The following is a 27,333-nucleotide window of genomic DNA, read 5'->3' on the forward strand; positions in this document are numbered from 1 at the left end:
ATTGTCTCCTCTGTCTGTACTTTGTTTTATTGTTATAGTGAACATCTGGATCAGGCTCAGACACCTATATTTGTCTCATGGAACAAGATTTATGTTTTAGCTTTGGGTTATGAGGGGGGCACAATCCAGCTGCACCATAAATGTCTTTTTCTTTCTAACTTTCTGACTTCTCATCCACTTAAAGTGGTGATGAAACAGATTTTTTTTAAGTATTGTAAATAATTGTACTTCGGCATTTTCATACCACCTTTCATCTAAGATGCCTGATTCTGCTCTCACTTACAGAGGCATAAATCAGGGGTCACTCATTGAAGTCAGTGCAGTTAAATAGATAGAAAATAGATCCTAGGATTTCAGAGCACTTTGCAATTTTGTTTATACAAACCTATCAATTCATAGATTTTCATGCCAGAATGGACCATTGTGATCATCTGTTCTGACGTCCTGCATAGCACAGGCCACAAAATATCACTAGTAATTCCTGTATTGCACCCAGTTATTTGTGGTTGTACCAGTTATGGGTTTTCAGCTTGGGGGCCATGAGTCTCAGGAGAAAGGCTTAGTTGGCATATTATCAGAGCTGCAGTATATTGTGTTCCTGTAAGACCCTAGTGTGGTTAGAGTGGAGGAGGTCAGAAAAAACAATACCCAGTTGGACACAGAAGGATGATAAATTAAACAGCTTAAAGACTTGTGAATAGACAGCTCACCTGACATCTCTCTCACCTTTTCGAAAGCAGTCCTGCTATTGTTCACATGCAAAGTACCCACAGAAGGAAGAGGATGGACTGGAGATAAAATCAAATAAAACAACTATTTAACAAGACTATTTGAGTTTGACATAGGTCTTGTGATGAAAGAATAATATAAATCTTTCTGGGAAAACAAAACCACACACACTGGACAAGCTAAGGATGTTGTCCCACAGGATTCTTTTCCCCTCTTTCAAGATGGTGAGTACTGCTCCCAGTTGGTTATGAGAGCACTCAGCACCTTGCGGTTGTAGGTCCCAAATCAGGATTGTTTGCTGGTAAAAGTTAACTCAGAATTATACTCCCATTAATCATTCTGTGATGGCTTCTGGCTGCTCTGAGTCAACCTCCTTTCAAACAATATGCATGTACTGACTAGGTGTAGTCTACAGAATCATTGATAATAGGATCAGAAGAGGATAGACCGGAGTCTATTTTAGTGGACTCAGAATTATGCTAATATTTGATTAATTCTGTTAGTAAACAGCATTTCAATTCAAATTCCCTTTCAGTGATGCAAGCATGAAATTAATGCATATGTGGTTGTTTCATTTCCATGAAATATCCTTATTGGTTCAAGAATATAGAACTTTCTAGGCGCAAAAGAAATAATAGAAGACTTTCTTTTTATTTAGGGTACTAGGTGGTGGAGGGGAAATCTCAATAGACAATCATTTAGTAGAAGCTATTGATCTTCCTAAGTTAGAGCATGCTAAGGTATCCTCTACATTTTTTCAGCAGAGCAGATCAAAGTTACTAGCTCCTTGGAATGAATGTAACTGCTCTGACAGGAAATAATAGCATGTCACAGGCTTTGATTTGTCACTGTGAGTTATTTTTTAATAAATGTCAAGGAGCATTTTTTAACAGCCTGTGGTTATTGGACCTTCATAGATTCCAAGGCCAGAGGGGACCATTGTAATAATGCAGTCTGACCTCCTGCATAACACAGGCCATAGAACCCCAAAATAATTCCTAGAGCATGTATTTTAGAAAAGCTTCCTATCTTGATTTAAAATTACTTCATAGTGGAGAATCCACCAGTTGGTAAATTGCTCTTAATTGACAGGTTTCAGAGGAACAGCCGTGTTAGTCTGTATTCGCAAAAAGAAAAGGAGTACTTGTGGCACCTTAGAGACTAACCAATTTATTTGAGCATGAGCTTTCGTGAGCTACAGCTCACTTCATCAGATGTTTACCGTGGAAACTGCAGCAGACTTTATATACACACAGAGAATATGAAACAATACCTCCTCCCACCCCACTGTCCTGCTGGTAATAGCTTATCTAAAATGATCAACAGGTGGGCCATTTCCAGCACAAATCCAGGTTTTCTCACCCTCCACCCCCATTTTAGATAAGCTATTACCAGCAGGACAGTGGGGTGGGAGGAGGTATTGTTTCATATTCTCTGTGTGTATATAAAGTCTGCTGCAGGATCAACACCAACTAAATCATTCCAGCCAGGGCTTTGACAAGCCAGGCCTTAAAAACCTCTAAGGATGGAGATTCCACCACCTCCTTAGGTAACCCATTCCTTAGGTAACCCATCCCATTCCACCAGCCTCCTAGTGAAATAATGTTTCCTAAGCCTCTCCTCCTAAGTCATGTGCCCCAGCCCCCTGATCATTTTCGTTGCCCTCTGCTGGACTCTCTCCAATTTGTCCACATCCTTTCTGTAGTGGGGGGCCCAAAACTGGACACAATACTCCAGATGTGGCCTCACCAGTGCCGAATAGAGGGGAATAATCACTTCCCTCGATCTGCTGGCAATGCTCCTACTAATGCAGCCCAATATTCGGTTAGCCTTCTTGGCAACAAGGGCACACTGTTGACTCATATCTGGCCTCTCATCCACTGTAATCCCCAGGTCCTTTTCTGCAGAACTGCTGTTTAGCCAGTCGATCCCCAGCCTGTAGTGGTGCATGGGATTCTTCTGTCCTAAGTGCAGGGCCACAGTATCACACTGGGATGTCATGTTCAGCTGATTATCCTGGGAAGCTGAGACTGTGAAAAATATTTGTGGGTCCTGGTGGATAGAGTCCCCCATCCTCTAAGTAAGGCCTATATTCTTTCTTTATTGATGTGTAAATTTACATTTAGTCATATTAAAACACATAATATTTGCTTGTGCCCAGATTACCAAACAATCTAGATCACTTTGTATCAGTGACCTGTCTTCTTCATTATTTACCCCCTCCCGATTTTTTTTTATCTGCAAACTTCATCAGTGATGATTTTATGTTTTCTTCCAGGTCATTAATAAAAATGTTAAATAGTGTAAGGCCAAGAACTGATCTTTGCAGGACCCAACTAGAAACCTGTTTGATGATGATTCCCTGTTTACATTTTGAAACACATCAGTTAGCCAACTTGGCACACATTTAAATGGATTAAATGTTATCTTTCTATCTTTTCTAGTTTTTAATCAAAATACCATGCGGTACCAAGTCAAATGCCTTACAGAAGTCTAAGTATATTACATCAGCACTGTTACATTTATCAACCAAACTTGTAATCTCATCAAAAAAGATAGTTTGACAAGATCTATTTCCATAAACCCGAGTTGATTGGCATTAATTATACTATCCTCAAATTCTTTTTAAATCAATTCCTGTATCAGACGCTATGCCTACATAATGGTAAACTACTCTAAGTGCCTACGTAATGGTGAACTTTGAAAGGGGAGGGGGAGAAAAAATGTAATGCACTTTTGAGACAAACATTTGAGTTGGTATTCCTAGATTGTTAAAAAGACAGTTATGAGCAACGGGTTGGTTAGTATTGGTAGTATAGAAGATGTATTTCAAATAGCGGCAAAGAGTCCTGTGGCACCTTATAGACTAACAGGCGTATTGGAGCATAAGCTTTCATGGGTGAATGTTCACCCACAAAAGCTTATGCTCCAATACGCCTGTTAGTCTATAAGGTGCCACAGGACTCTTTGCCGCTTTTACAGAACCAAACTAACACGGCTACCCCTCTGATATTTCAAATAGCTGTATAAACATATTTCAGTTAAAAATATATTCATGGAAATTTCAGTGCAACCATGAATATCTCTCCCCCTTCCCCCCCCCCCAAAGTTAATTGTGCTGTAAAGGAATGCAATAATCTAAAATGATAAATTGGAGTTTATTATGATTGTCTCTCGGGAACTTGCATTAAGATGCAACACCTTAATAAATGTTTTCCACTTAAGAGAAGGATTGTTTAGGAACCCATACTAGGCTCATTTATGGGTAATTTTTCATAATGTAGAAGTGGTACCTGCCTTCCTTCTCCTTCAGTCCATATCTTATGATTTCTTATTTTAGAATTTGAATCTAAGTACTACAGTAAATGCAGACAGGGAAGAGGATCTCTAATTGGAGATCATTTGATAGATAGAAGGGCAGAACTGCATTTTCTACAATGAAAGAAGGAAGTTTGCCACTACTACACAAGACTGATCTACACCTTGGAGATATATACGGTTCTACTCTGTAAGGTACTCAGCATTCAGATATAATTCAGCAAGGTACTTAAGCATGCACTTATCATTACACAGGAGCAGTCTCATTAAAGTCAATGGGACCACTCATCCTTAAAGTTAAGCACAAAGTACAGTATGTGTTTTCCAGGATTAGGCAAGTGTGCTCAGCACTGTATAAGATTGAGATTTTAAGTGCTGTGAATACTTGATAGTAAAATATGTGCAAAAGTAATAATTAATTATGAAGTCATGCAAACATTAGTGAATAGTTATAATAGCTCAAGCTATCAGAGATTGGGGTTGTCCAGGCATGGAGGAGTTAAATGTGAGGATGTCTAAAATAAAGAGCAGCAACATCAAGTAAAATATGTTCTTACTGTCTTCCTTTTTCAGATGTTCAAAAGAAATATCTGGTACATGTTTGTAGATTCAGCAACATTAAATTTGAAATATCATGGAGATCAACCAAATAAACTACATTTTCAAATATTAAAGCATACACTAAGGTGCAATCCATGGGTTTTCAAAGCATGACTTTTTTTTTGTATCCATAATATCAGGCATAAGTTATACAAATAGATAATTTAATTATTGGTTGTGCCCACAACTCAGGTATCCAAGTACTTTAAATGGCCCATTGTGAGCCTAGCTAGAAAAACTGACCCACAATTATTTGTTTCTGTCTAATTGTTAACGCAATAAGGGAGGCCCAATTGTGGCTGATCTGTAAATCTAGCTAAGTAAATAATTGCATGTGGTAGCAGGTAGCAGTATATTTTTATGTGCAATGTAAGCACCTAACTCAATTGAAAATTATTAATTGTGTTGCCAATTCCACCTCTACCAATCTCTGCCAGGTGCCCATTCATGTGCCTCACTGAGCTATTTCCACACACAAAATATTATCTGATTACCATCTCATTAGTCAATGATATAAATGTTTCCTCCCACTTGTACTCCTCTTTCTACTATGAATACAATTCTTTTTTTCCCCAGAGGTCAGACTAAAAATTGTGCCTGTAATCAGTAAGGATATCAGTAACAAAGAAAAGTTTGTGACCAAAATTTAGTTACCTTAAATATTTTTTTAAATGTTTCCAAGCCATTTGGTAAGCAAATTATGCAGAAACAACTACTTCTCTGAAAGTGTTAAGAACCTCATTGCTAGGGAATAAACACATGGTGAAAAGTTCTGAGATCACAGATTTGCAGATTTGGCATGTTTTGTGCATTTAGTATGATTGTATGATACTATATATATCGAATCTGTCTTAACATAGTCTCTCTCTCTCACACACACACACTTTTCTAATCTGGTCATAGTTAACTCCATTGACTTGGTGGAGTTACTGTGCATTTACAGGGTTTAATAAAATGCAAAATGTCTCTTTTCTCTTCCTTATAGTCCCTTTAGGCTTACATATAGGCATCCAAGATTGAATTCTGAGCTTTTCGGGAACAATAAACTTGTACGTATTTCTCAGTTATACTGGAGGCATACTACCTTTCATAAAGGTAATGTGTGTAATGCTTTCCATGTGTCTAAGAAAAATACAAGAAAATACAAAACTGAGAACAACAAAATAGAGATTCCCAATCTTTCCCCATTACTCCATTTAAAGAAAAGCTGGTGATTCAGAGTAGTTGAGACAATGTAACTCCAACGCTCAAAGCACGCAATTAAAATAGAAGCTCTTTTTCCCTCCCGATTTCCCCTTGCTATAATTAGCATTGCCCAGGCTTCCCTGTCAGAGGGTTAACACCACCGCTAACCTGATGCAAAATGCTTCAGAGTTAGGGCCAACAGCCTGCTTCCTGCTCCTGGGCTCAGCTTCTCCCAGCGCACACCGGGCACCTGGCCTTCTGCAAAGCAGCTGCCCTGGCTGCTTGCCCTCATGGACTCTTACCCCAGCAACAGGGAACCTGCTGGAGCAGACCCCAAACTACCACACCCAATTCCAGAAGCTTCTGGATGTGGAGTGCTTAATCTGCCTAGCAACAATGACCGAGACACAACTCACTCCTACCTCCCCCGCAGTGGGTCTCCTAAAGAGATATCTCCCTATTAGGCACATGGGTTACACTGCCTTCTCTAATTAAATGAGGTAGAAGTGCAGCACCTGTTAATGTGAAGCTGCCATTTTTAATTCCCATTAGAGTTGCCATGAATGTAGCAGATAACGAAGTCTCCCCAACATGTTCAGAGCCCTGTTTAATGTGGTATTCATATCAAAAGGGTATCCACAGGCTTGTAAGGCAAGAATGATGCCTGTTTGTCTCTCTTCCTGCTTCCATTCTTAATTTGGCCAGATTTGACTAAAAGCAGGGGGATGCTATGTATGATGACCAGATGTCCCTATTTTATAGGGACAGTCCCGATATTTGGGGCTTTTTCTTATATAGGCGCCTATTACCTTCAACCTCCAGTCCCGATTTTTCACACTTGTTGTCTGGTCACCCTAATGCTCTGGCTCCGTGTTTTTCGTTTCCCACGAGAAATGAGTGGATCTTGACATATGCTGACGGTGAAGGTCAGTAGGACCTACAGTGGTTGACTCCCTTTACATTTTATTTCTTATATCTGTTTTCATAATCTACCCAATCTTATGTTTTTTTCATTTTCAAAGCAGATAGCAATAATGTATCTCCTCTTAATTAGTGACAACTACTTCAGAATTCATTAGCAACCTAGAATAACTAGTGTGTGTGTGTATTTGAAGAAGGAAATTTTTGTAAAGAAATATTTCAGAATCAGTTCTAATAAAATTGAATATAAAATAATGTTAAATTTGATTTACAGTGCCATAAGAGAAGTAAGGGAGGGAAAAGATCTATTAGGCTGTTTCCATCAGTATATTTTCTATTTGGTTGGTTGGTTGGTTGGTTTTTTTATCTAGGCTAATTTTGCACCTTTCTGATGTCCTTTTGAATTTACTGAGGTAAAGTCCTTACACAGGGATCCCCATATTGCTGGTATTTTCCCCTCAAAGTATTTTTAATCACAGTAAATATCTCCCATGCGATATCTTTCATAACATTGGAGGAAATCCATTCTTTGATCTTCATTCAACTTCGATTAGTTCTTGTTTTTGTGTGTATGTTGTTTGAACCCGAGCTACATGTGTTATTTCTGTTCCCATGCACCAGAAACAAATTCCTACAACTTTCCTATCAGACATGATGCAAGAAAGGTGATGCAATGTAATAAATACACCTGTCAGACATGGTGCAAGAAAGCAGCCAGCCAGCACCCCGGCTCCCACAGTGCAGAGAGCCAGGGCCTGAGCTGGCTGGGTGGCACCCACCAGCTTCTGATCTGCTGGCTCCAGGTAGGAGGCGACGGTTTTCAAACTATGCGGTGCATCTAGGGTGACCAGATAGCAAGTGTGAAAAATCAGGGCATGGAATGGAGGGTAACACATGTCTATATAAGAAAAAGCCCCAAATATCAGGACTGTCTCTATAAAATGAGGACATCTGGTCACCCTAGGCACACACCACGGCTTGAAAACCTCTATGTTAAATGGAAGGCAGAAATAAATGCGGGGGGAGGGAGCATGTGACTCCAGGTGCTCCCCCATGCTGCCCCATTTTTTTGCCCCCATAGCTTTGTTCCCTGCATGATGGCCCTGCTTGTCCTTCCCTGGCTACGGCCCTAATGTTGGTATTTAAAGATAATGAGAAGTGTTTTCTCTTCCTATGGTATATACTTTGAGTTGTTCCACTCTTTGATAAACATATGGTTGTCTACAGGAGGCATCTCTACAACACTGCCCGTAGGGAATGTTGCTGGGACTGGAATAACTGTGGGTGTCAATGCTTGTCTATGCCAACTGCTTGATCAGATGTGAATGTTCTGCTCTAATAATGTAACTGAGAAATAGGAATTCAAATTCCCTAGAAATTTACTGTGACCAATGGATGTATATTATATGCAGCTATCACACCTGCTTCTCAAATTTGGTGTAAAACTGGTATTTGAGATGTGTCCCTATTACACCAACTGGAGAGACATATGTTTTTTTTTTTAAATTACTATATGATCTAGCACCTTTGCGATCAGTGCTCATATATTTGTAGCTGTTGGGTGATTGTGTTGTTTTTTCCCAAATAGGTATCTCTGCATAAAACTGTGAATAATGAATAACTGATAACCAATGGAACAGTAGACAGCAAAAAATACAGGTTATGTCTGCTGAACTGAGCTTTCAGTCTTTTGTTCATCTTACATATATTTTTTTAAAAGATTTTACCCTCCCCTCAGAAATACTGATCCATACTTAATATACCTATTTAAAATAGTGGTCACTATGCTGCTAGGGTCCAATCAGTAGGGAACAGGGTATCACAAAACTTGAATTCATCTACCCACAGAAAAACCTAATTCTCACACATAATATCAATTTATGTTTAAATGTGAAATGTAATTAGAGAGATTTAAACTTTGTCTCAAATCTGATCAATGTAGGAAGAATATAAATTCAAATCTTGAGGGCCTTCTTCATGCAAAACTCCCATTGTATTAAAGTTATTGAACCTCTGAACTCATGCATTATTTTGAAACTTAGTGTAGGCCCCACCAATAATACACAAACAATTCTTCCCACTGTACAATATGGCATGTAAATCAGCCCTTACGACCAACTGTATCAAGGATAATAAGGCATTCTAAAAATGCAGTGTTGAAACTCCTAGTCTTAATATATTTGGTCATCTACATTGAGAGACGTATTTTAGGGAGTGACAGTCAATCAGTTTAAGATTATCTTTTATTTCATTAAAAGTTATCTATTGATTTTTTTCCAAATATTCTTATGGGTTAAATACGAAAGGTTCTTACTCTGACATTACTTGGACGAAGTGTAAGGATGCAGGGATTAGAACCTGGTTTGCAAAGCTTGGGATGCTGATGTTTCATCAGTGCCACTATGAAGCAATGCAGAGCTGCAGCCAGGGAGGACTGTAGAGAATAGGCACCTCAGGAAATACTGCACAAGGGAGCCAGAGTGACAGTACTCTGTGGACCCTCTGATTGGCCAACCACCCTATTTAACCCTGGAGGGTGCCCCTGGAAGTTGTTTGGATAACACCACAGACTTTGGGCCTGCTATGACTCCAGACCTTTCCTGATCCCCGGCCTCCAATCCCAGCCTGGCTCTGACCCTGATTGTTGTCTTCTGACTCAAGCTTGGTTCTGTCTGTGATCTCTGATCTCTGACCCTGGCCTGACTTTGACCCTGACTCTTGCTTACTTAACCCAGCTATTGCAATTCCTCTGACCCCTGCTCACTGACTACCATCCCTGATGTGTGGACTCCATAGAATCATAGAATATCAGGGTTGGAAGGGACCTCAGGAGGTCATCTAGTCCAACCCCCTGCTCAAAAGCAGGACCAATCCCCAATTAAATCATCCCAGCCAGGGCTTTGTCAAGCCTGACCTTAAAAACTTCTAAGGAAGGAGATTCCACCACCTCCCTAGGCAACTCATTCCAGTGTTTCACCACCCTCCTAGTGAAAAAGTTTTTCCTAATATCCAACCTAAACCTCCCCCACTGCAACTTGAGACCATTACTCCTTGTCCTGACCTCTTCTACCACTGAGAATAGTCTAGAGCCATCCTCTTTGGAACCCCCTTTCAGGTAGTTGAAAGCAGCTATCAAATCCCCCCTCATTCTTCTCTTCTGCAGACTAAACAATTCCCTCAGCCTCTCCTCATAAGTCATGTGTTCCAGACCCCTAATAATTTTTGTTGCCCTTCGCTGGACTCTTTCCAATTTATCCACATCCTTCTTGTAGTGTGGGGCCCAAAACTGGACACAGTACTCCAGATGAGGCCTCACCAGTCCAGCTATGACTGCTAGGCCATACTGCCTACATCCTGGTCCCTTACATAAGAATGGCCATAGTGGGTCAGACCAAAGGTCCATTTAGCCCAGTATATTGTCTTCCGACAGTGGGTAATGCCAGGTGCCCCAGGGGGAATGAACAGAACACGTAATCATCAAGTGATCCATTCCCTGTTGCCCATTCCCAGCTTCCTGCAAACAGAGGCTATGTACAACATCCCTGCCCATCCTGGCTAATAGCTGTTGATGGACCTATCCTCCATGAACATATCTGGTTCTTTTTTGAACCCTGTTATAGTCTTGACCTTCACAACATCCTCTGTCAAGGAGTTCCATGGGTTGACTGTGCGTTGTGTAAAAAAAATACTTCCTTTTGTTTGTTTTAAACCTGCTGCCTATTAATTTCATTTAGTTCTTGTGTTATGAGGAGTAACTAACACGTCCTAATTTACTTTCTCTTATTTTTTCCCTATACAAAATCCTGTAAAATAAGTAAAGTATTCATATTGAATTGGTCATTTACACCATCAGTCACCTTCACTTACATATTCCATAACATAAATATAATTTTAGATGATAGAGTCAGATATGACAGGTTTCAGAGTAGCAGCCGTGTTAGTCTGTATTCGCAAAAAGAAAAGGAGTACTTGTGGCACCTTAGAGACTAACAAATTTATTTCAGCATAAGCTTTCGTGAGCTACAGCTCACTTCATCATGTATCTGATGAAGTGAGCTGTAGCTCACGAAAGGTTATGCTCAAATAAATTTGTTAGTCTCTAGGGTCAAATACATTTGGATTAGAAGTCCCAACTGTCTGCATTTTCAGAATACAGTAGTTCACAATTCTTGCCAAAGTGGTTTCTGAAACCTGGTTTATACGCTAAATTGTACAGTGGATGGGATTGTTGTGTATTATTCACTGGAGCCTACAATACATTTATAATATTGTAGAACTCTTAGGTGTTGAACACCATTACATTGTGGGTATTAGTAACAGTCACTAGAACTGAAGCCATGCTACCTCATGTAATTGCAAAACAGAGCAGAGGAGACTGTAGAACCTTGTAAGTTAAAATGTGGTACATGCACATCCTTAATGTACCCACATGTAAAACATAGCACTGTGAATCTTACAGTATCGGTGAAAGCACTTGTTGTTTATAATTAATAATAAGTCTTAAGTTCAGTTTTTAAACTTTCTGTCCAATGTGATTAAGGTCACACAAATGAGATTCTGTTTAACAGGATTAATTAAATATTGTGGAACAGATTTCTAAAAGAGTTCAGCTCTCATTTGGGTACCTACATGAAATATCCTCAATGGTCACACTTTTAAAATTCTGATCCTTTGTATGTGAACATGGTGAAACCTATCTTAAGTGACAACTCCACCTCTATAAAGCCCCTGAGTAATCTGCCTCCCGCCAACAACAAATTCAAGTCAATACTAAAGAAAATATTTGTTATGTTCTTGGAGGAATGATTCTGAGACTCCACCTATCTGACAGCAAGAACTATACCGGCATGTTTAGTGACTAGGTGCGGAAAACTAGCCAAAGCCACCTTCTGTGCCTCAGAATTGTCAGGGGATATTCTTGTTCAAGGAAAAGTTGATAAGATGATAGCTGATAAAACAGGCATGTCAAAGGGTTTGCTTCCCACCCAGCAAAGTCCAAGAAGGAGTACAGGCCTTCATATAATGATATAATCTCCTTTTGTTCCTGTATACAGCAAAGATACCAGAGAAGGTTCCCCTCTTAATTCAGGGTTAAGACTGAGATTTGGACCACATAGGGAAGCCTCAAATCATGGAACATACCCGACCCCTCTTTCCAGTCAATCAGCATAACTACACTTGGGCCAGATATAGGAAGGATATCACACTTTTCAAACTTTTGGTTCCAAACTGACTTCAGAGTAGTTATGTTGAGGGAGAACAGTGCCACATGAATACTCTTTAGAGTGCCTTCTTCATTCTCTTTTCAGTCCCAAGAGAGAATGAGAAACATCAAGCCATTCTGATGGAGACCCTACACCCCAAGAGCTAGGGATAGTAGAGCCTGTCCCTCATGATGAAAGATGCTCAGAGCTCTGTTCCATGTTTTTCAAAGACAGGAACAGATCAGAACTACATCTCAGATATAAATAGACCGAACCCATTGATGATGACAAAATTCAGGATGGAAACTCTATCTTCCACTATCCCTGAGACATTTTAACATCTTTGAACTTACAAAAAGCTTATCTGCATATTCCGATTAGCCCCTGTCATTGGTAGTTTCTTCAGTTGGCCTACGGAGATCATCACTGTCAGTACAAAATGTCACTCTTCAGCCTATCTTCTGCCCCCAGGATATTCATGAGGTATTAACAGTGGCGATAGCCCAGATGAGGAGTCTAGGAACTCACCTATACCTGTTCTTAGGTGAAACAGACATTGTCCACAAGCACCTCACAGTAAGTGACACAAAAGACACTCTCACATTTCATGTACATGGGTTTTTGATTGAAAGAGATTAGAGCTTCCTGACCTCCACCACTGTTGCCTTTCCTCAGAGAATCTGCTGAACTGTACCCAGTATTTGCAGGAAGAGTGGGGTAGCCAAAACATCTTGGATTTGGGGAAGGGATCCAGCCCTATTTGCTTTCTTTTTTAATGACATGTGACATGCAGAATGTGGCACACAGCAGTAAAGCTTGGAGTTACTTGTGCAATTCAGAAAGAAGACTAACCATAGCCTCACCTTTTACTCCTTTATATTCCTCTTTGAATGATCATGGGGTCTTAAGTAATATGGTATCCTCATATGAGGATTCTTGTTCAATGGGCTCCTTTTGATTTTGTATCCTCTGATCTTTAATTGTCCTTTCCATTTCATTCAGCAATATTGGTGTCCGAAACTATACCAGACTTCGCAGCAGCAGGAAAATATGTTTGGCTAATGTGGGCCAAAATCAAGAAACTACCAAAAATCTGAAGTGATTGCGCCACACACCCCAATACATCAATACAGCCAAATGAGCAAACACACAACCCACTGCAAACGTTGCATTCATTTCTGCCTGTATACTGGTTGAAGCTAACCTCTAGCTCAGCCACCTCATATATTCCCTTTTTACTATGAGAAGGAATAATTTACATACAAGCTGTATACAGAATACAGCACTGAGGGTCAGGGAAATAAATATGTGGACCAGCACAGAACACAGAGACCACATTCCTTAATGCCTGTTTATGGCTCCTGTCAGAAGCAAACTGCAGTGACTTTACCATAATGTTTAAGGTAGGCCAGATTAGGGGTGGTCAGCTTCTGGGTCATTTTCCCACTTGTGATTTTATGGCATGTCTCTGTGTTCAGTGCAAGAAAATTTCACCCAAATTTGTCTTCCTATCTTTAAAAATATCATTTTTTATTATATCAGAAGTATGATTTGTCAGTTAATTACAGCATTCCTATCTTAAAAGAAAGTCTGTTCTGTTAAACACAGGTCATCTTGTATATATTGGTGCTCTTTTTATTTTATTTTCAGAAACCACGGCTCAAGTGAATTTTCCCACGCTCTAGTCTGTTGCCATACAAACGTTTGTCAGCAGAGCTGGATCGAACAATGGCAGTGATGAGCCAGTAGAATTTTTAAGTAAAGTCACTTTTGCCATGCTCACTCCCCTTTGTGCTAATTTTGCAGACATGTGGGTGATCACATTTTATTAGCACATGGATGATAGAACCTGAATCTTGAGTATTCACTTTGGAAGTAAATGTTTACTTCATCTGCCCAATTGGGAAATAGAAATAATGCCATGTGACTTATCAGCTGCAGTTATCCAGCCCACATGAAATAATGAATATGAAATGCACACAGGAAACGGTTAGAAATCAAACATACAGTTTAAAAAGTACAAAAAATTGTCATAATTTCAAATAGCAAATTCCACAAGCTAAAAAAAGAGCCTAAATTCATCAAAGAATTTGTTATGAATTGTTCCGTCCATTCTAGTGATAACCTGGAAGAGTTGGGCCCCCTGTATTTTGGTAATAATAATACCGTAGTCTTTCCTCTGCTGAAGCTTCATATTTCAAAAAGTTGTTCTTCTCCAAAATTTATGGACTGAAGACTTTGTAGGTTTCTGGTATAATATAGCCTGCAGTACTGCCATTCTTTATTTAAACTAGGATTCTGTACAAAAGATTACTTTATAATTCCATTTACAATATTTTGCTTGGTGTCAATATAAAGTTCTCATGCAAAATAATCACAGCCTGTTATTTTATTTTTAACTATATTTCTGAATACTTGGAATATGACATGTGCATACACTGTGTTATTTTACTCAAAATATTGGTGGTTTAAGTGTTAGATACATATGGTAAAGGTTAGATTTACATATTTTCCTATTCCCTTACAATTTTTCAAATGGTTCATGAGAAAACCAGGAGTTGTTGGTACTTGTCATGACTTATTCTGCAGAAAAAAATATTTTTTGTCTTTTCTATTAACTTTCCAGGACTGTCTTCAGTGGATAAATCTTAAATAGTGTTATGAGATTTTCCAGAATAAAATAATTTTAATAAAGAGCTGAAGCATTTTTTCTTCTTAATTTGAATGGCTTCAACCCTCTCACTGTTGTGTGAAGACACCTCTCTAACATTTTATGAAAGACGCTTTTTTACCTACTTGCATTACCAGCAGGACAGTGGGTTGGGAGGGGGTATTGTTTCATGGTCTCTGTGTGTATTTTACCAGCAGGACAGTGGGGTGGGAGGGGGTATTGTTTCATGGTCTCTGTGTGTATATAATGTCTACTGCAGTTTCCACGGTATGCATCCGATGAAGTGAGCTGTAGCTCACGAAAGCTCATGCTCAAATAAATTGGTTAGTCTCTAAGGTGCCACAAGTACTCCTTTTCTTTTCACTTTAGATAAGCTATTACCAGCAGGAGAGTGGGGTGGGGGGAGAGAAAAACCTTTTGAAGTGATAAACACCCATTTCTTCATTGTCTGTGTGTATAAAACATCCTCACTGCATTTTCCACTGAATGCATCCGATGAAGTGAGCTGTAGCTCATGAAAGCTTATGCTCAAATAAATTGGTTAGTCTCTAAGGTGCCACAAGTACTCCTTTTCTTTTTGCAAAGACAGACTAACACGGCTGTTACTCTGAAACCTTAGTTTGAACCCACACTAACACTGCTTTGATATTCACATACAAGTGACAGAGTAGCAGCCCTGTTAGTCTGTATCCATAAAAAGAAAAGGAGTACTTGTGGCACCTTAGAGACTAACTAATTTATTAGAGCATAAGCTTTTGTGAGCTACAGTTCACTTCATCGGATGCATACAGTGGAAATATAGCTCTCCACTATATTTTCCACTGTGTGCATCCAATGACGTGAGCTGTAGCTCACGAAAGCTTATGCTCAAATAAATTTGTTAGTCTCTAAGGTGCCACAAATACTCCTTTTCTTTTTACATACAAGTGAATTGTCCTAAGACTCTAGCATTCCCTGTCACTCGGCCTGTCAGTGTCATAGGAGCACACAAGGTCTTGGATAGGCTTCAGAGTGGTAGACATGTTAGTCTGTGTCAGCAAAAACAACAAGGAGTACTTGTGGCACCTTAGAGACTAACAAATTTATTTGGGCATAAACTTTCTTGGGCTAACACCCACTTCATCAGATATTTCCACTCCATGCATCTGATGAAGTGGGTTTTAGCCCACTAAAGCTTATCCCCAAATAAATTTGTTAGTCTCTAAGGTCTTGGATAGTTCCTCACAGTCTAAATCCACCCTGGAACAGCCACCATATGATTTGTTGTTGTGTCCTTATGTTTTCTCTGTAATAAACAGTTCATGTAAAATTTATCACTTACATCAAACACAGCTTATTTAGTCTGAACTGATAAAGCACAGAATTCTGAATATATTTATTTTGTGTCATATATTTATCATCCTGGATCTTTGTAAGGATGCGACGTACAATGATACTTCTCGGGCTGACTGACAGAAAATGGTATGTACAATGGAATAGTAGAGAGATAAAAGAAAAGACAAATAGGTGATGCTAGAATTTCAACAAAGACTACTTGTTCTTGCAGGATCAATCTTGTTTTGCAGTATGCATTGTTATTGCTTCAGTTCATTTTGGGGAACTTGTACTGTAAGCGTGAGCTGTCTGATTTTGCTAAAGACAGACTGCAGGTATACTGAAAGTTTTACTCAAACTGAGCGAATTCACCCAACATGGTATGGTAGGTCTCGGTTCAGCAGAGTCACTATGATTTAGGAAGAAGGAAGTGAATGGTATGTATCTCTGAATCCTTTATACAAGGTAGAACTGGGCACTGGTCCTCGTAGGTCAGGGCAGATGGACTGTTTGGCAGCAAACCAAGTGAGGAGCAGTGGTTCCAGATAATGGGTGTCCAGTAATCCCAAGCCTCAGTGGCTGGAGTGGCTACAACAAAGGGCCTATGCAACTTCTCTACACGCTGTGTCCTGATCAGAGGGCAGATATGGTTTTCCTCAACCTTTGCACCATTCCCTCACACTAAGCCCATTTTACTCAGGCTCTGTGCCAGTATTGTGTGAATTTCAGCTTGAAAGCCATGTTCTACTGTCAGATTTCACATGCACAAATCCTGCTAAAGTCAGTGGAAAATGTGGGTGTTTATATGAGGGAAAAATTCAGCCCTAAGAATTAAAGGCATGTGAGATTTCTTCATTTAATTCGGAGATGCTGCACATACATCTGACTCCTGAGACACAAAATCAGGGCAGTTTTCCTGGGCACTATTCCCTTGAGTGCAGAGACAAAGTTGTACCTGATTTGAAGTATTCCTTTAGAGCCCAGTTCTGCAAGATGCTGAACATGTGCTGAGATGATCTGAAATCCTCAAATCCCATCTTCATTTGGCTCTAAGGATGCTCAGCTCCTCACAGGATCAAGACTGTACATTTGAGAGACATTTGCAGAGTTAGTTTCAATTAGGCATATATTTGCAAAGATGTAAAAGATATCAGCTGTGTGATTTTGGTGCATTAGTTTTGCTTTTTAATTTACATTGTACCTGGATACAGTGAACAAAAGACACAGTACATGGTTGTTTTCTGTATTAGATATCAATTTTGTCACATAATGATTATAGTAATTAAATGAATCTTTTCTGCAGTCAGTAATATTTAAGCCTAACATTTCCAATTTTAATTAAGTACGCATGTGTGCACATGTGTGTATAATTAGTTTTCTTTCTTCATTTCATCTTTATGAGAGTTTCCTGTAGTGCATTGGATTTAGATTATGTTAAAACTTAGAAGGGCCTTTGATGAAAGAATAAATAATTCAGATTAAACCTACAATTCTATAAAGTTGTGTTAGAATGGTAGAAGTAAAAAGGGGGGAAGTTCTATGTTCATATTCTTTCCGGCATTGAAAATAACAAAAAAAAAAAAAACAAACAAACAAAAACCCAGGGTTTTATCTATACATTTCTAACTGTATTGGTGGGTGAATCATTGCCACATTTAATACATGTATTCACTGTTGTCAGGTTCTTTGCTGAGGATACTCTTGTTTCTTTGTGTACAGAGAGTTTGGATGGAGAGATCCAGAACTTCCTGAAGTTATACAGATGTTACAGCATCAGTTCCCTTCAGTACAGTCCAATGCTGCAGCCTACTTGCAGCATCTCTGTTTTGGAGACAATAAAATAAAAGCAGAGGTAAGACACTTTGAGATTTTCTTTTAAAATGGCTTTGTCTGCTAATTACCACCAGAAATTTTGTATAATTTGAAAAAGAACGTCAAGAGAAATCATGTATATATGCATATAACCTGTATATTCAAGCTTTTAAATAATCACTACCATTACAGAAGGTGAGTTACATAAAATTTTATTGAATCAGCCCCTTGGATGATTCATTTGTTTGGATTTGATTATTTTAAATTGAATGTGAGGTATTCAAATGTTGTGGCAGCCTAGGTGTCCAATAAGCAAGTAATGGCATGATCTGGCTTCCATAGAAGTCATAGGAATTTTGCTTTTGATTTAAATAGAAACAAGATTGGGACCTAAATAAAAGAAAAAGCTGAAATACATAAATAAATGTGTAATGTGTACTACATTCCTAATAGAAACAAGAACACAAAACATGGGGCAATAAAAAGGGTTCTGAGCCCAAACTCTGTTTTCATTTATACTAGTGTAAATCAGGAGTAATTCCATTGAGTTGAATCAGAGATTTGCCCAAACAAGAACTTCAAGATTTGGCCCAAGATTTTTAGCCTGCAAAAACCAAACTTATTATTTCATTATTTCACCCAATTTTTAGGAAATAATTCTAACAAAAATAAAAAATAAAAAGCAGATGGCTCAGTACAATTTCTATCTAAAACTTCACAAAAACCATAGTCCCAGATCCTCAGCCCTCGCTGGCCCGCACTTGGCATTGGTGGGGGAGAGAGACCTCTGTGCTCCCTTGATCTCAGTGGCTGCTGGTAGCCAGCTCAGCTCCTGCCGGAAATTTAAAACAGCCACAGAGGTGCTCTAAAATTATCCCAGTGCAGTACACTCCAAACACTCCTCCCTCCACCATGCTCAACGGAAGAGCCCCCTATATGAGCTGTACTCCACCCTGGGATTCCTCCATACATATGGAATTCCCAGATGGGAAAGCTTTTTCAGAACAGCCTAAAAAGATTGCATTGGTCCAAGGAACTGTTCCGTGATTTTTTGAGATCCAAACATAAATTATAGGAGAGTTAAAATAAAATATTTTTCTCTGTCTCAAAAGAGGTCATAACTGCTATAAGCCTAGATGTACCCCCTCCCACACCCTTCTTACCCTTTTCTCTCATTCCATCTCCGCTGCTCAGTCTTGATTCATCTCTTCAGGTTTCCCAGAAAGACAGTTACATGATTATAGCAATTTATTCATTGTACAACCACTGCTTCCTCCTGTTAGCCATGCATGGGGAGCCCTTGGGCAGCTGTCCAACTGAAGGGAAGAAAGTTGTTTGTTTTGTTGCCAACTGTGTATGGAAAATCCCTTAAGAGATAGGCTGTTGTAGGTCTGACCTGTCTGATTAGGACATCAATCTTTGACTATAGTTTAAGCTTTCAGAGTAATGAGCTTGTTGTTCTTTGTATATTTTGTGTGTACTGATAAAGTATAAAGTACCACAGTGCTCAGCACCACTCTTATATTTTGCTGCCAAAAAAGGATAACAAATAAAATAAGAGATTTTGCTGGTGATGGTGACGTGTTTTTCCCTTTATTGGTTCTTCTCGAGGCCCTTGATAGATTTCTACCTCTGCAACAAGCAAGATGCATTTGAGGGCAAGACAAATCATTTTTTAAAAACAGTGCTCATGAGAATATGCTTTCAAACTGCTGCTGGTGGTGCTATAGATCTTGCTAACAAACAGTGGAATCTGTCTCCTTTTCTTTTGCTTTATGAAGAGTTTTTAACCTAAAGGACGCAAAGTGAGCAAGCTCCTTATTAATGATCATATGTATAAGTACCGGAAAGCTCTTATTTATAGCACTCTGATTCCCTTGAATGAAATGTGCTTTATGGGCACGTCTGCAGTGCAGCTGGGAGAGAGCCTCCCAACCTGGCTAGACAGACTCATGCTAACAGGGCTCAAGCTAGCACACTAAAAATAACAGTGTGGACTCCTAGACTCCTAGACTCACTTAGGCTGCAGCTCAGGCTGTCAACCCTACCTGAATCCCTGCGCTTGAGAACCTGAACTCCAGCCCAAGCCCCGCTGTTCACGCTGCTGTTTTTAGTGCACTGGTGCCCATATTTAGTGCAACTATAGTGCCCATCTTTTAAAAAGGGAAGAAGGAGAACCTGAGGAACTACAGACCGGTCAGCCTTATGTAGCAGGTCCTCAAGGAAACCATTTTGAAGCACTTGGAAGAGAAGAAGGTGATCAGGAACAGTCCACATGGATTCAGCGGGGCAAGTCATGCCTGACCAAACTGATTGCCTCCTATGATGAGATAACTGGCTCTGTGAATATGGGGAAAGTGGTGGATGTGATATATCTTGACTTTAGCAAAGCTTTTGATACGGTCTCCCACACAGTATTCTTGCCAGCAAGTTTAAAAAGTATGATTGGATGAATGGACTATAAGGTGGATAGAAAGCTGGCTAGATTGTTGGTCTCAATGGGTAGTGATCAACGGCTCAATGTCTTGTTGGCAGCCGGTATTAAGTGGAGTGCCCAAGGGTTGGTCCTGGGGCCAGTTTTGTTCAACATCTTTATTAATGATCTGGATGATGGGATATGCTGGAGAGTAGGGATAGGGTCCAGAGTGACCTAGACAAATTGGAGGATTGGGCCAAAAGAAATCTGATGAGGTTCAACAAGAACAAGTGCAGAGTCCTGCACTTAGGACAGAAGAATCCCATGCACCGCTACAGGCTGGGGACCGACTGGCTAAGCAGCAGTTCTGCAGAAAAGGACCTGGGGAATACAGTGGACGAGAAGCTGGATATGAATCATCAGTGTGCCCTTGTTGCCAAGAAGGCTAACAGCATATTGGGCTGCATTAGTAGAAGCATTGCCAGCAGATCGAGGGAAGTGATTATACCCTCTATTCGCCACTGGTGAGGCCACATCTGGAGTATGGCGTCCAGTTTTGGGCACCCCACTACAGAAAGGCTGTGGACAAATTGGAGAGAGTCCAGCGGAGGGCAACAAAATTGATTAGGGGGCTGGGGCTCATGACTTATGAGGAGAGGCTGAGGGGACTGGGATTGTTTACTCTGCAGAAGAGAAGAATGAGGGGGGATTTGATAGCTGCTGTCAACTACCTGAAAGGGGGTTCCAAAGAGGATGGATCTAGACTGTTCTCAGTGGTACCAGATGATAGAACATGGAGTAATGGTCTCAAGTTGCAGTGGGGGAGGTTTAGGTTGGATATTAGGAAAAACTTTTTCACTAGGAGGGTGGTGAAGCACTGGAATGGGTTACCTAGGGAGGTGGTAGAATCTCCATCCTTAGAGGTTTTTAAGGCCTGGCTTGACAAAGCCCTGGCTGGGATGATTTATTGGTGTTGGTCCTGCTTTGAGCAGGGGGTTGGACTAGATGACCTCCTGAGGTCTCTTCCAAGCCTAATCTTCTATGATTCTATGATTCTAAGGCTGTTTGGGTTGAGAGACTTGTTCCCAGATGCAGTGTGGACATATCCTGCAAGGTCATGATTCAGCAAAGCACCTAAGCACAAGCTATGTGTGTGCTTTAGGCTCAAGACTTTGCCCAAATGGGGATGGGATTACTCTGATGCTTAGAATTAAGTATGTGCTTAAATACTTTGCTGAATCAGGGTTTTATAGATCACCGGAAGGAACTCAAAAAGAAAAAGAGCACTTGTGGCACCTTAGAGACTAACAAATTTATTTGAGCGTAAGCTTTTGTGAGCTACAGCTCACTTCATCGGATTCATGCAGTGGAAAATACAGTGGGGAGATTTATATACACAGAGGACATGAAACAATGGGTGTTACCAGGCACACTGTAACAAGGATGATCAGGTAAGGTGAGCTATTACCAGCAGGAGAGTGGGGTGGGAGGGAAACTTTTGTAGTCAAGTTAATCAAGGTGGGTCATTTCCAGCAGTTGACAAGAACGTGTGAGGAACAGTGGGGGGTGGGGGGAATAGTTTTACTTTGTGTAATGACCCATCCACTCCCAGTCTTTATTCAAGCCTAAGTTAATTGCCCCTTTTAGGTCTGTAATCGAGTGTCCAAAGAGATTGAAGTGTTCTCCGACTGGTTTTTTAATATTATAATTCTTGACATCTGATTTGTGTCCATTTATTCTTTTACATAGAGACTGTCCAGTTTGACCAATGTACATGGTAGAGGGGCATTTCTGGCACATGATGGCATATATCACATTGGTAGATGTGCAGGTGAACGAGCCTCTGATAGTGTGGCTGATGTGATTAGGCCCTATGATGGTGTCCCCTGAATAGATATGTGGACACAGTTGGCAACGGGCTTTGTTGCAAGGATAGGTTCCTGGGTTAGTGGTTTTGTTGTGTGGTGTGTGGTTGCTGGTGAGTATTTGCTTCAGGTTGGGGGGCTGTCAGTAAGCAAGGACTGGCCTGTCTCCCAAGATCTGTGAGAGTGATGGGTCGTCCTGCAGGATAGGTTGTACATCCTTGATGGTGCGTTGGAGAGGTTTTAGTTGGGGGCTGAAGGTGATAGCTAGTGGCATTCTGTTATTTTCTTTGTTGGGCCTGTCCTGTAGTAGGTAACTTCTGGGTACTCTTCTGGTTCATATTTTTTCATGCTTTGTGTGTATAAAAAGATCTTCTACACAGATCTTTTTATACACACAAAGATCTTCCACAGTATGCATCCGATGAAGTGAGCTGTAGCTCACGAAAGCTTATGCTCAAATAAATTGGTTAGTCTCTAAGGTGCCACAAGTACTCCTTTTCTTCTGGCTCTGTCAATCTGTTTCTGTTGAAGGAACTCAAAGTGCTATAAATAAAACTATATATTACTTCAGATCTCAGGCTCCAATTTCGCAAGTTTCCTAATCATGTGCCTATCTATAAGATAATGAGTAGTCCCACTCACTTATTTGGGATTAATCATGTGCTTACAGTTAGGGTATGTCTACATTTACAACACTACAGTGGCACAGTTGCAGTGTTGCAGCCATCAGCATTGGTAATCCTCCTCCCCAAGAGGCTGTAGATAGGTCAACTAAAGAATTCTTGCAGCAACCTAGTGCTGTCTACATGTGGACTTAGGTCTGCTAACTTTGCCACTCTGGGGTGTGGATTTTTCACAGCCCTGCATAATGTAGTTATTCCAACCTAATTTTCTAGTGTAGACCGGGCTTTAGGTGTGCATATAAGTAGCTTGCTGAATCTGGACCTAAACAAGGGTACCTGCGAACAGAATTGGACTCATTCATCCTCCCCAGATATAATGCATTTGTATTTTTCAAATGATTATAGAACTTGTTTTCCCTGTCTAAATGTCTTGCCTGTTGAATTAGCCAGGATTAACATTAGACTCGCTCATCAATAAGATTAGCTGCATGGTTCTGTACAGTTACAAGGAAATGGAAAGGTTTCAGTCGAGTGTACAGGAGAGGGAAGGGCACAGCCAGGCACACCCAGAAAATGATTTTCACTCTACAACTTGCAACATCTTTGGAATTAATGGTTTAAGTCTTTGGATCCCCAAATATAATGCAAGAAATCCAAATTCAACACAAATCCAAATCCATTGGAAAGGAGAAAATTACTACTCTACTTTATTAAATAAATAGGTTTAAAGAGGTACAAACGGCTTGTGTTGCAGTAGCAAGAACATGGCCCAGATGGTGTTTGGGGATTTTGAGAAGGGAGTGGGTTAGGGAAAATATGAATGAAGGAGGTGATATTTATGACTCCTGGTAGACTACATGGAGAAGGTGAATCCATAAAGGCTTACTGATTCATTTGTAAGGTTTGTTATTATTTTTAATGTGTATGTCCCCAGAGCATTGTATGGGCATATCTAAAACAAAAAAATGAATCCAAAGAATGAGTGGATGTAATTCTATGGCCTGTGCTATGCAGGAGGCCAGACTTAGATTATCATAATGGCCCCTTTGACCTTAAAATCTATCTATGAAATAATGTTTCAGCTCTTGGTGTCATCTTCAGAGCCAGAGTGAAACAAGACTGGAAAATGCACAGAATCTCTCTTGCAGAGTTTGCTACGCCTGTGGTGCTATACAACCTGCTGCCACACTGCAGTTACAAGAAAGATGCTTTAGGGTACTCATTCAAAAACTTGTTATGACCATTTAAATTTAGATAGCATCTGGATTGGAGTATAATTTATACCATATTTTCCATCTAAAAGAGACGGTTTTATTAATAATCATTCATCCTAGCCCAACCACCCCTTCACAATGTCTGCTTTGTACTTTAGATGGTTATAAGATCTTTGGTCCCCAGCCATGTGTGAGTTCAATGAGACTACTGACATGCATCAAGTTAATTCCAGCTGCTTGTGGGATAAGGGCCCTTTATGTTTTATTCTAGAAAGACAGTGTCCACTTAAAAACTAGTCAGTTAAAAAAATAATAATTGCAGGTACTACGCTTGTTCTTAAGACTCCAGCCAATATTTGTGGATTTACAATTATGGTTTACTCTTTTATACAAAGAAATTTCTCTCCCCGGTTGCTGTGTGAAAAAACACAAAAAAACAGGAGAAATGTATTGACTGTGCAGAAGAAAACATTGAACTGGCTATATTAGAAATGTCAAATGAATACAGTAAACAAAACTGGGAAAAATAAAATATTTTTCTCTAATCTTTTTCAGTTACAGTAACCTTGGGTTTTACTTGTAACCATAGTAAATAAAAATGGCTTTCATACAAAAGTGTAATTTTAAGTTGATAGAGTCCCTTTAAATAAAACTGTATTTTTTCATGAATCCAAAGTCCTTATCGTTCTTTTTGTCAAGAACAAGAAAAAGGCTTAAGCTTTGAATACCTGCCTCTTTAACCTGGTAACTATTATCTTATCCAGAGGTATCTGCAGATGCCCTTGTCCTGTCCGCTAAAAGGACATTCTGCAAAGAGGATTACTGTTTCATGGGAGGAAGCCTCAGGGGGTTGCATAGGTGTCAAAAGCCATTTGTGCATTCACAGAGCACTCATGTCTATTGCTTTTGTATTTTTAGGGTAGGGTTTTCATTTTTTCCCTTCCAACTTTCATAAGGGTATATAAATATTGGAGTGAGATAAATAATTGTGAATTTTATATAGAAGAAAATGGTGTTACTGTTTTCATTTCTCTTCTTTGCAACATTTTAAAAAATTAAAATCAAGGCTTGGGTTTTTTTTTAAAGCATGATTAGTTGAATGTTTCCATTTCTGAAGATGCAGCTTTTACCCAAAGGTTCCCTCAAATTGCACTTTTGCATAGATGCCTCTCTCCTCTAATAGAACAAGGAGGAGACTAACACAGTTACCCCTCTGATACGTCTCTCCTCTAATAGCTGAGTCTCTTTAACTATGGCTGACAATGGGTCATATAAAGAGTTCATTAACTCTTCGGTCAGTGGTGCTTCTTCTAGTCCTCTGCTCCTGTCCTAACTCTTTAGATTCTCTCAGAATCACCAGAGGAGAACTGGGGGAGCCTCATTTATGTGACTGTGACTGACAGATGGATTTTCTCTCCTAGTGGGTGGTGATCAACCCCCAGTGTGAAGTCTCACCTGGATTGGTGAGGACAGAACATACAGAAAAAATACAACTGCATCTCTAATAGAATCTGCATCCCAGAATACTTCAGAGAGTTAAATGAGACAATTATAGATGTTCATTGATAAATAGTGGCTGTGGAGAGCGCAATTAAGAGGCAACGGCAAGGGAGAAAAGATATGTTTTCAGCTGAGATTTGAAAACAAATGGAGAGTTGATGAGGCGGAAAGACACAGGAAGACTCTTCCAGATGGCAATTGCTGCTGAGGAGAAGGCTCTCACACCAACAGTGGTGCATTTGTGTGTAGAGACAGAGAGGAGCCGGTCCTAGACCACCAGAGAGAAGAAGCAGGAGAGGTAGAAAGAGAGGAGCATTTTAAAGTAGTCAGCAGAGAACTTTTTTTTAAAAGAGCACTTTCTATGAAACACAGGATTCATTCTTCTAAAGCAATTTCTCTTGCTTTAAAGACATCTAACGCCTTTGTATGAGGTCACCATATAAAGGGATTGAACTGTGCAGTTTCACACACCAACACCATTTTGCTCTGATGGAAAATGGCAACCGGCCATCAGCTGCAAAGGTATAACAGGTCACTGAGGGTTTTGGCTCCAGTGACTCCTTTCTGTAAGCTGGGAAATTAATTTCAGCTATCAAAGCTATAACAACTGTAATACTTAGTGCCTGAAGATTTCATACCAGCATTTGTGCAAGGATGTGAAATAAAGGGGTAGTGACTATTGAACTCACCTTCTTATTGCCTTTCCTTCTGTCCTTAATAAATACTGCTGGAGCTAACAACCTCCTTTTTATCTAGGAGGGCATATGTATTTGCTCTCTTACAGCACACTATCTTAGAAATAAAGCAGCAGTACTGATTTTATTTTATGACAATGCAATACTGAATAAAGAGAGCATGAATATATGTTGGATGCATTTATTTTCCCACATCCCATTATTCCCCAAATTAATGATTTTGCCTTAAATCTTTATTTAGAGGTTTTCCTGCAGCTTTCTTTTATCTGTCCTTTAAAATTACTTCAGAACATTGTCTATGTTTTTTCTCTGTCTTGTAGTGTGCACTGACTATATTTCATTAACTTCTTCGTTTCTAAGGGTATATGTACAATGCATAGCAAACCCAGGCTCTTACCCAGATTTGAGCCTTAGTCCCTCCTACTATCCTTACAGAAAAACCTCTGACCTGAGTTTGAAGGTGCTTTAGGTCTAGACTAGCTTGCTCAGCTGGGAGTCTGGGTCAGAATCCAGAATCCTCTTTAAGTAGGGCTGAAACCTGCCCACTTTGCAGTGTGGACACAATCTAAACCACTTGAGTGCTGACAGTCTTAAGGTATGTCTACACTACGAAATTAGGTCGAACGTATAGAAGTCTTTTTTTTAGAAATCGTTTTTATATAGTCAATTGTGTGTGTCCCCTCACAAAATGCTCTAAGTGCATTCAGTGCATTAACTCGGCGGAGTGCTTCCTCAGTACTGAGGCTAGTGTCAACTTCCGGAGCGTTGCACTGTGGGTAGTTATCCCACAGTTCCCGCAGTCTCCGTTGCCCATTGGAATTCTGAGTTGAGATCCCAATGCCTAATGGGGCAAAAACATTGTTACGGGTGGTTCTGGGTACATGTCGTCAGTCCCCCCCCTCCCGTGAAAGCAACGGCAGACAATCATATCACGCCTTTTTTCCTGAGTTACCTGTGCAGACGCCATACCACGGCAAGCATGGAGCCAGCTCAGCTCACTGTCACCGTACATCTCCTGGGTGCTGGCAGACGTGGTACTGCATTGCTACACAGCAGCAGCTCATTGCCTTTTGGCAGCAGACTGTGCAATAGGCCTGATAACCATCGTCATCATGTCCGAGGTGCTCCTGGCCACCTCAGTATGATCAGTCAGGAGCGCCTGGGCAGACATGGGTGCAGGGACTAAAATAGGAGTGACTTGACCAGGTCATTCTCTTTAGTTCTTCCAGCAGTCGTATTGCACCGTCTTCTGGCGAGCAGCCAGGA

At 40.1% G+C, this 27,333-nt stretch overlaps 1 protein-coding gene across 10 annotated transcripts in view; it reads left to right on the forward strand.

Moving 5' to 3' along the window:
• The window catches only part of CTNND2 (catenin delta 2), a 1,183,649-nt gene that overhangs the window by 877,230 nt on the left and 279,086 nt on the right, over window positions 1-27,333 (forward strand). For all 10 annotated transcript variants that reach the window (XM_048839596.2, XM_048839594.2, XM_048839597.2 and 7 more), the window contains one exon: window positions 17,662-17,794. In XM_048839596.2, coding sequence (XP_048695553.2) covers window positions 17,662-17,794 — 133 coding nt within the window. The remainder of the gene's footprint in view (window positions 1-17,661; window positions 17,795-27,333) is intronic.

Source organism: Caretta caretta, chromosome 2 (assembly GCF_965140235.1).
Source record: "Caretta caretta isolate rCarCar2 chromosome 2, rCarCar1.hap1, whole genome shotgun sequence".
Classification (NCBI taxonomy): domain Eukaryota; kingdom Metazoa; phylum Chordata; order Testudines; family Cheloniidae; genus Caretta; species Caretta caretta.